This window comes from Bos indicus, chromosome 2 (genome assembly GCF_029378745.1).
Source record: "Bos indicus isolate NIAB-ARS_2022 breed Sahiwal x Tharparkar chromosome 2, NIAB-ARS_B.indTharparkar_mat_pri_1.0, whole genome shotgun sequence".
Taxonomy (NCBI): domain Eukaryota; kingdom Metazoa; phylum Chordata; class Mammalia; order Artiodactyla; family Bovidae; genus Bos; species Bos indicus.
In genome coordinates, this window is record NC_091761.1 from 26,574,326 (window position 1) to 26,584,481 (window position 10,156).

Below are 10,156 nucleotides of genomic sequence, written 5' to 3' on the forward strand. Positions count from 1 at the left end.
TCGTGTATTTTCTAACTTGTGTTTATTCACTAGTTCTCTCTTGAGCTATGCCTGTTCTATTATCAAATCCATCCACCAAGATTCTAATTTTAGTCATGGTAATTTTAGTTCTAGTATTTCCAAATTATGTAATTTTCAGCTGTGCCAAAATTCTCATAAGATTAGTGTCTGAAAACTCCAATTCCTGAAGCTCATGCAGATACGTTTAAGTAAAAGCCTCTGCTGGTGTTCATTTTTATCTATTGGTGTGGCTACTTTTTGGAGAAGGCAATGGCACCCCACTCCAGTACTCTTGCCTGGAAAATCCCATGGATGGAGGAGTCTGGTAGGCTGCAGTCCATGGGGTCGCTAAGAGTCAGACCCGACTGAGCGACTTCACTTTCACTTTTCACTTCCATGCATCGGAGAAGGAAATGGCAACCCACTCCAGTGTTCTTGCCTGGAGAATCCCAGGGACGGGGGAGCCTGGTGGGCTGCCGTCTATGGGGTCGCACAGAGTCAGAGACGACTAAAACAACTTAGTAGTAGTAGTAGTAGTAGTGGCTACTTTTTACCATGTGCCCTACAATATACTTAGAAAACTGTTTAGATTTTGCAACCTACTGCATTAATTTGGCATTGCTACAAACAGTATTACCACAAACTTAGCATATTCAAACAATGTACATTATCTCATATGTTCTATAATGACCGGGATAAACACAAAGGTATGGTCACTCACCTAGGGAATGAGACATCCTAGAGTGTGAAACCATGCGGGTCTTACTACAAACAAAGCTAGCGGAGGCGATGGAATTCTAGTTAAGCTATTTCAAATCCTAAAAGATGATGCTGTTAAAGTGCTGCACTCAATATGTCAGAAAATTTGGAAAACTCAGCAGTGGCCACAGGACTGGAAGGTCAGTTTTCATTCCATTTCCAAAGAAGGGCAGTGCCAAAGAATGTTCCAACTACTGGATAAGTGCACTCATTTCACATGCTAGCACGTTTATGCTGAAAATCCTTCAAGCTAGGTTTCGGGAGTATGTGAACTGAAAAATTCCAGATGTACAAGTTGGGTTTAGAAAAGGCAAAGGTACCAGAGGCCAAACTGCCAACATTCGTTGGATCATAGAGAAAGCAAGGGAATTCCAGATAAACATCTATTTCTGCTTCATTGACTACACTAAAGCCTTTGACTGTGTGGATCACAACAAACTGTGGCAAATTATCAGAGATGGGAATACCAGATTACCTTCCATCTCCTGAGAAACCTGTATGTAGGTCAAGAAGCAACAGAACGTTACATGGAACAACCTGACAATTTGATTGATTCAAAATTGGGCTGTATATTGTCACCCTGTTTATTGAACTCATATGCAGAGTACATCATGCAAAATGCCAGGCTGGGTAAGTCACAAGCTGCAATCAAAATTGCCAGGAGAAATATCAATAACCTCAGATATGCAGATGATACCACTCTAATGGCAGAAAGTGAAGAGGAACTAGAGAGCCTCTTGATGATGGTGAAAGAAGAGTGAAAAAGCTGGCTTAAACATTCAAAAAACTAAGATCATGGCACCTAATCCCATCATTTCACAGCAAACAGAAGGGGAAAAAGCAGCAGTGACAGATTTTATTTTCTTGGACTCCAAAGTCACTGCAGATGGTGAATGCAGCCACAAAATTAAAAGATGCCTGCTCCTTGAAAGGAAGGCTATGACAAACCTAGACAGTGTATTAAAAAGCAAAGACAACAGTCATGTATTGATGTGAGAGTCAGACCATAAAGAAGGCTGAGCACTAAAGAGTTGATGCTTTTGAATTGTAGTGCTAGAGAAGACTCTTGAGAGTCCCTCGGACAGCAAGGGGATCAAACCTGTCAATCCTAAAGGAAATTAACCCTGCATATTCATTGGAAGGACTGATGCTGAAGTTGAAGCTCCAATACTTTCGCCACCTGATGTGAAGAGCTGACTCATTGGAAAAGACCCTGATGCTGGGAAAAATCAAAGGCAGGAGATGGGGATGACAGAGGATAAGATGTTTGGATGGCATCATCAACTCAATGGACACAAGCCTAAGCAAACTCTGGGAGATGGTGGACAGGGAAGTCTGGCATGCTGTGGTCCATGGGGTCACAAAGAGTCAGACACAACTTAGCAACTGAACAATATTCTGTAGATCAGGAGTCCAGGCATAGCTCAAAAGGGCCTGTTTCAGGGTCTTTCTTACAAGGCTAAATCAAGCTGTTAGCCTGAGCTGTGATCTCAGCTAAGGTTCCACTATTCAGACTCACATGGTTGCAGTACTCAGTTCTCTGCAGACTTTTGGACCCAGGACCTACTTCTTGTTATTAGCTAGAGGCCACCCTCAGTTGTTTGCCACGTGGCCCTCTCGGAAGGCCAGTTCACAACATGGCAGCTTGCTTCTTCAAAATCACCAAGGGAGAGAGTTTCTTAAGAAGATCAGCGTAAGAATCTGATACAATGATAGACACATTAATAATATATCCCATCATCTTTGTGGTAATGCATTGATTAGAAGGTGATAGACCTTCTCCACACACACAGAGCCAAGACCAGCTTACAGAGATTATGGGGGGTTACCTGATAAGACTGCTCACCATACTAAGGATAGTAACTTCCTCATAAGACAGTTCAAATTTGCTTTAGCCAAGCATCTGGGAACTCTAAAAATGGTAGATAACTTCAGGCCAATTTCAGGGATTGAGAGTATTCAGAAGTGAGCTGCCTACCCTTTGAAGCCCTGCTTACTTCTGTTAAGTAAGAAGCAAGCAGGTCACTGTTACACATCATGCGCAGCCTTTTGGGATCATTATTCAAAGAGCAAGGGTTTATCAGTGCAGTCCTCATACTTCAATACCTCTTGCCCCAGGTCCCATTAAGACTGTCAAGACAGCCACTCAGTATCTCAGATGCCATTCAGAGAATGCCCAGCCCTTTCAGGTAAAAGCAGCTCACTACCTAAGTTTTTGGGGTTCCTTAGTAATTGTTTATTATCATCAGCTCTCTCTTGTCTTTAAGCAGATATTTAAAAAATCTGTTCAGCTATCAGCTTTCCAGATGCAATCTGTAGAAGATCTGGTCCAAATTACTTGATCTACAACAACTATAGAAGAAAGTCTTTTTTTTTTTTAACATCTATAATTTATCATGTGTTACTGGCTTCAACTTGTAGAGAAATCCCAATTTATAACAGTGTTTCAACATAATCTAACCTATTAATTTAAAGCAAGACAAAGTTTACTTTCTCAACTTGGAAAAAAATAAGAGTACCAATTTTTTCCCATAAAAGTACATTGAACATTTTTATTTCTAGAGCTTTCCATATGGAAAAGAAAATCCTAATATTATTATATAATGAATATTTATGCCTATAACATGTGAACCTAGAATTAACATGGTACTACAAAACTTTCTAGGTCAGTTGACATTTTGCTAATATCCCTAAATAAAAAAAGTTTCTTAAATGCTAAATATTCCTACAAATTATGTATTGCATCACTCAATACTTAACTGCCAAACAGTAATAACATACTGATTAAATCAGCATTCTGGAGTTATAGTCTGTGATGATGATTTAAATTTAAAATATCTGGCCTTTCAAAGATTTAGAAAGTTAAGTATCATTTGAACTTATAATGTTCAGCAACAGTTTTAGCATGAGTGATTTTGTTTCAGAGGTCTTATCCTTTACATAAACTGTTCGTTCTCCATTTTGGTAATCATTTTATTTGTAGTAATTTTTTTCTTTTTATAAAATGCATTGTTCAAAGTTTTCTGAGAAGTGGGATTTGCAGTTATCTCCTACACCCAAAGCATCTTACTTATCATTTATCAATTGTGTGAATTTCCCTTGTTCATTTGTATTCCAAATATATGAAGTTAAAGTTAAAAAAAAAAATATTTGAAGAACGTTCATATGTATTTCATTTCAAAAGGAAATTGTGAAATTGATCTGGGGCAAGATACTGAATTCTTATCTCTAAAATGAATTGATTTGGAACTAGTGAATTCTTATGTGAATTAAGAATTAGGTTATATTTTTAAGATCTGTAACTGCTAAGATATGCTTTGGAAATAAATACCTAAGTGAAACTCAGACTATTCTCTCTGGGAATAAATTTAAGAATACAATCTATCTATTAACCATCTTTGGTAGAAACCACTAGCTGCACTTACCTCAATTTTGTACTCCATTTTCCCCCAATTTTTCCTAGGCATATGACCATCTTGAATAAAAGCTACATTTTTCATCCTTCCTTGTAGTTAGGTATTGTAAGTTTTGGCCAATGAAATTTAAATGAGGTTGCAACTTTCTCTCTCACTATCCTCCTTGCTGGCCAGAATGTTGATGTGACAGATGGAGTTTGAACAGCAATCTTGGATCATGAGTTGGAAGCCAAGTGCTGAGGTTGGTAGAGCAAACAGACTTTGAGATACTAAATTCTGAAATTCTTTTAAGTGAGAGGAAAAACTTCTTCTCTTTTTTTAAAGCCTTATTTGGAGTTTTATGCTGCTGTATCTAATCTTAACTGATACACATTTCAATTGTTGGCTAATTATTCCTTTATTAGAAATTGTAAATAAGAAATTATTTCAACACCTGAAGACCAAGATACAACAGAAGATTCCATAGGCTCAAGGTTTTGACACATCCTATAAAGAGTTTTCTGTAAAGCATATCCCTTCCGTGGCATGGCAATATCGTTCTTCTTTAAAAAAGTTACTGGACAGACATCATTTCCTCCGTCACCTATATAAACAATTCGTGTATAATTCACTCCTTGTTGTAACTGCTCACCTACAAATTCTACCAAAACTACATTTTTGCAAAGATTTTGGGGGCACCGAGTGCAAGAATGAGTGTGATGTTTTTCCACAGTGAGATGACCATTGCTATCAAATGCTGCTGGATTTGTAAACACTTTATCAAACACATCATGAAAATTGGTAGCTTCTAAAACCCAATCTATGAAGACTGAATTTGAATCTGAAATAATGATGCAGTCAAATTTATTCTTGTTCTTTCTTATAAAGTTTAACAGTTCCACCATCCCTGGAGTGAAAGGCATTGATATCATTGCTCTCTTCATTTCATCTTCTCTTACACCTTCATCTCCCAAATACTTAAAGACTCTGCCCATAAATTCTGTCCAAAATCCCTTTTTGTAAGAATCTTTCAGTTCAAGGGGAAGCTTTTTCTCTGGAGCACATTGTACAATCCAGGTGTCACTATTATCATCTATGATTGTATTGTCAAAGTCAAAAACCAACAAAATTTTCATGGTTCCAGAAACAGATTTGGGTTACCCTGGAAAAGAAGAAATATTATTTCCTAAACATATGTTGTTTTATGTATCTAGCTATGAGATGAAGTGTGAGAGTATTAGTGACTCAGTCGTGTATGACTCTTTGCAACTTCATGGACTGTAGCCCGCCAGGCTCCTCTGTCCATGGAATTCTCCAGGCAAGAACCCTGGAGTGGGTAGCCATGCCCTCCTCCAGGGGATCTTCCCGCCTGGGATGGAACCTGGGTCTCTCACTTTGCAGGCAGATTCCTTACCATCTGAGCCACCAAGGAAGCCCAACCTAGCTATAGTTACCTATTTAACAACTCTTGATCTGCTAAAAAACAAAGGATGAATATAAACAAATTAAAAAGACCAAGCACTGTTAAGACCCACTATTTAAGCACTTTTTCCTAAGAAACAAAGTTTATATCTGAGTATGTTAAATGAATGGAAAACAGAATATCTAAAAAGGATATTCATATTATTGTGTTCCTGAGGAAGTGATTCTTTGAGCACTCAGAACTAAACTATAGAGCAATTCAATGAGAGAAGAAATTAAACAATTATTCCCTTAAAGTTTAATTCAGAAAAGTTGTAAAATTAGACAAGAAAAATGTAGGCCAATCATTCTTATTGTCTTTAAATTATCGATCACAAACTTATTAGTTTAAAATATTTACAGTAATCTTCATACTAAATAATAGGTCATGTACAATACAGATTCTCTGTGAACTAACCAAAATTCTGACCACATTTAACATAATGTGAAATCTTATAAACCTTAAATAAATTTTCTAAAAAGGTTTTTAGCTTTAAATCATTGCCAATGTTAATCAAATGGTTGCTTGATGCTGTACGTGAAATTCTCAAATTACGTGAACTGGAAGTGGATTAAATTCTCCCAGACTAGAAATAACATGTGTTAACAAAACCACATTTATTTATATTTCCTCTAGATAGTTTAACTCTGGAGTGCCAAATAATCTGGATATACATGAGCAATCACACTGCTTTTGATATGACAATTACTCAAGTCTCTGTTTTCATTAAAAGATAATGAAGATCATTAGCTGTAAATTTCAAGATAAAAGGAAAGAATAAACTGGTCATAGATGGTATGAATGAATACCATCATGTAAAAAAGGTAATTATACAGAATTCTCAGGAAAAGCTGCAATTAATGTCTGTAAACAAAAAAAAAATTTTTTTCTAAAGAGTGATATTTTTTGAGCTATCTGGACTAAGACATTGGACTAAAAACCTCACAATTTCATCATCTCATTTAACTGTCAGAAGCTCATTTAGTAGGAATTATTATCTTCATCTTAAAGATATGTAAGGGCTTCCCTGGTGGCTCAAAGACAGTAAAGAATCAGCCTGCAATGTGGGAGACCTGGGTTCGATTCCTGGGTTGAGAAGAACCACTCCTGGAGGAGGGCATGGCAACCCACACCAGTATTCTTGCCTCGAGAATCCCCATGGACAGAAGAGCCTGGTGGGCTACAGTCGATGGGGTTACAAAGAGTCAGACGTGACTGAGCTTCTAAGCACACCAAAAGATATGTAAACAGGAGCTCAAGTATTAAGTTGGTTAAGTATTAGTTAAATGGCAGAGCTAGAATTTGGATTCAAGTTTGCCTGATTCCAAAGTTCATGCTTTAGTAACACATTCTAGTGCCTAAGAAATAGAATAAAGACTATCAATCAGTTTAAAAATAAAATACTAGGTAAGCCAATTTGATGAAAAGATGTTAAATATAAAAACACTGATTAATTTCAATGTACACACTAACCATGATATTGTATCTGATCTACTTTACAACCTTTATGAGGTTTTAGTAAGAAGTTTCAAAATGAAAAATGAAGAAACTCATCAAAAAGAAAAAAGAAGAGATCAATTAAAAATAGAAAACATGATATTTATCTACATGTGAGTGAAGTAAAGTTGCTCAGTTGTGTCTGACTCTTTGCAACCCCATGGGCTGTAGCCTGCCAGGCTCCTCAGGCCAAGGGATTTTCCAGGCAAGAATACTGGACTGGTTTGCCATTTCCTTCTCCAGGGGATCTTCCCAACCCAGGGATCAAACCCTGGTCTCCCACACTGCAGGCACATTCTTTACCATCTGAGCCACACATAATCATATCTATATGTTTTCTCTGGTTTATAATGATAGATATCCAGTAGTTGAAACTGAGACTAGAGCTCATGACTCATACACAAGTAAGCATTTTTGGTCTCTCAATTTAGAATATCTGGAGAATAACTAACCTAGAGGTTGTATCTCCTGGTGTATGCCTTTAGATGGCATAAAATATTCTGATAGTCTGGATCCTTGAATCTCTAAATGTCTATCCAGGGGTCTCTGATTGGCTTTCAGAGATTTAAGTGCAGAATTCACTTTCCCTAGAAACAATATAATAAATAACAATAAAGCACAGTTGACAATCCCATTAGAACTGCACCTAATCACATTTTAAATTAAAATGCTTTTTAGACATTCTGAATTTATACATAATTTAAAAAATTTTTGCAAATGTAACTCACCGTGGGTTGAAAAGTGTTTCAAGCCTAGATTTAATCAGCCACAAGTTACTAAAATCCCTGCAATATTAACCTCCAAGTAAGATGTATCATAAACCTGAAGTTAACGAAGTTCCAACTGTGTTAACTCAGTTTCACTACTATTAATTTTTATCAACGGTACTTTTCCTAATTTCAGATCTTTTTCTATTAGTTTTCTTCCCCACCACTCAACACAAACCTTTTTTTAAAAAAATACTTACCCAATTTAGTATTTCCAAGACAATCTTCCTTCAGCATACAGCTTAGGTTAAATAGTCATGACTATCTTCAGCTTTAAACACCAGCCAGTTTCTAACCAACATTACTCCTACGCTACATGCAGGGGGAAAAGTCTTCTGGTTTGGAGCAAAGGAATGAAGACTTCTTAAATTCTAAAATAAAAGTATTTAAGACATTTTAAAATTTATGTTTTCTAATATGCTTTCTTTTACATCAGAAAATTACCCACTGGCAATGGGAGAAATAAAATTTTGTTTAAACAAAAAGTTTAAATACAAAACAGGGAATATTATGTGAATATAAGTTCCAATAATGAAAACTAGAAACTACATACAAGAATAGGAAACTGCTTAAATAAGACGTGCACATGATAGTCACATAACAGAACATTTATTTCAGTAGGAAAAGGTTAAGATGTTCAAATTAAGTCACAAAAGAGTCTTTACAGTATAATCTCATTTTTGTTTTTAAAAAAGAAATATCTGTATACAGTGGTAGCATCAACTGCAGTTTCTACACTTGTTTTGTAATAAGGTGTCTGCCCCCCCCCCACCCCCCGGAATAATTTAAGCTCTGTTTCAAAGTGCAAATGCTACCTTCTTAATTTCACAACAAAGGGGAAAAAAAAGGAGTGGAGGTCATAGGGGGTAAATAATTTTAGATACACTTGGCTGTAAAGATCCATGGACCAGTTAGAACCAAGTGCTATTAAGTCAAATCATAACTGAACATTATGCCAAACTGGCAAATTACTGACACCAAATCTTGTAAGATTCAATACTTTTTGTAACCAATTTAGTTAAAATTCCACAGAATTTTGTTGAGAGGTAATCTCCTTGGGTCTCTAGTGGTTCTGCATATCTTGTAAGCAAGGTACTCACTGCCCTTTGCTCTGGACTGTTGTCTCAAAAATGTTATGTAGAGCGAACAGTTTTGAAAGGCATGCATCCTATGGCAACTGGGGCAAAATTACTGATATTCTGGCTACTGCTGTAATTCATCACCTATCCAGGGGGCTGCATCTTCTACAAAACTGTGGCAGGCTAAGTTTTTAGCATGCAAGCAGAGTAAAATCTCTCTCTTGCCAGTTTCTGACTTTTTTAAAACTATGCTTCCAAAAACCCACCAATGTTATATGTGCAAAACTATATTTCTGTCAACAAGTATTTTTATTAATCCTTTCATACTTACCAGCATTATTACGATGGATCATCTGATAGAAAACCTGATGAAAAATAGTAGAACTATGTGTTAGAACTTCAGTGACTAAAAATCTTACCTCCCTTACCAAATTGAGCAGCTCCAATTTGATGCCTAATGTGTATGTGTCCTAACCAGCTAGCTTGTAATCATTTGTACCTCGATTTGTTAGGAAAGGATCTTTTGAAATCAAGTCTGTATCCACTCTTAACAGTTTCTGTATCCTTAGAGGTCTGACTAGTCCTCCAAATACATTCAATTTAGTATACTGTATTTACCGAGCGATTAAAGATTTCTTAAAGGTCCTAACATGAATATTTCAATCCAAGTTTTAACATTCCGATTAAAAAAAGCAATTACGCCCCATCTAGCCCGGACCATGCCTTAGAAACCAAAGTATTTAAAAATAGATTTTCTGTCAATTAATTCTTGAGTATCCACAGTTAATGGAGCGGGGCTTTGCCCTTACTCCCGTGAGAAGATCCGGGGGCCACACATGTCAAGCCCAGGCCTCGTTCTCCCACACACCTGCCCGGTACATCCCGAAAACGGGCTGGAACCTAGTTTGGTGTCGTTTCCCGCGGGGTAGGATGACGATGGGAGCACCAGGCCGAGCGCGGCCGGGTCCCTAGGACTCCTCACTGACCCAGGCCAGGGATCCGCAGCCATACTAGACTCGGCGCCGCTCCCGCGTACTCTGTCCTCCTGCCTCGTCCGGGTGCCTGAAAAAGAGGGCCACTCGTACACCCGGCCTCGACTTTCCGCGCAGGCGCAATCTCCCTTCTCCAGACCTATAGTCTACAGCTGCGCGTTCTTCGTTCCTCGGGGACGATTACCGTCACTTCCTGTGGCGTTGC

General features: G+C 37.6%; 2 protein-coding genes across 3 annotated transcripts in view; both read right to left on the minus strand.

The window, feature by feature from the left end:
• KLHL23 (kelch like family member 23) overlaps positions 1 to 8,217 on the minus strand; it is a 47,884-nt gene extending 39,667 nt beyond the window's left edge. Inside the window, exon 1 of the mRNA XM_019971299.2 lies at positions 8,081 to 8,217. Within this exon, the coding sequence (XP_019826858.1) occupies positions 8,081 to 8,117 (37 nt within the window). The 5' untranslated portion in view covers positions 8,118 to 8,217. The remainder of the gene's footprint in view (positions 1 to 8,080) is intronic.
• On the minus strand, positions 4,554 to 8,247 carry PHOSPHO2 (phosphatase, orphan 2). Of its 2 annotated transcripts, XM_019971352.2 has the most exons (3): positions 8,081 to 8,229; positions 7,566 to 7,700; positions 4,554 to 5,316 (listed from the first exon to the last, which is right to left on the minus strand). In XM_019971352.2, exon 3 carries the CDS (start codon positions 5,288 to 5,290, stop codon positions 4,565 to 4,567), a length of 726 nt encoding a protein of 241 aa, XP_019826911.1. In that variant the 5' UTR covers positions 5,291 to 5,316; positions 7,566 to 7,700; positions 8,081 to 8,229; the 3' UTR covers positions 4,554 to 4,564. The 2 variants fall into 2 exon arrangements, with proteins under 2 accessions (XP_019826911.1, XP_019826901.1); XM_019971342.2 differs by lacking the exon at positions 7,566 to 7,700 and having other exon boundaries at positions 8,081 to 8,247.
• Between the last annotated feature and the right edge of the window lie 1,909 nt (positions 8,248 to 10,156).

What these genes read in the sequence shown, in the direction of transcription:
- PHOSPHO2 (XM_019971342.2), bottom strand. Translation starts at nt 5,290, where the DNA reads ATGAAAATTTTGTTGGTTTTTGACTTTGACAATACAATCATAGATGAT.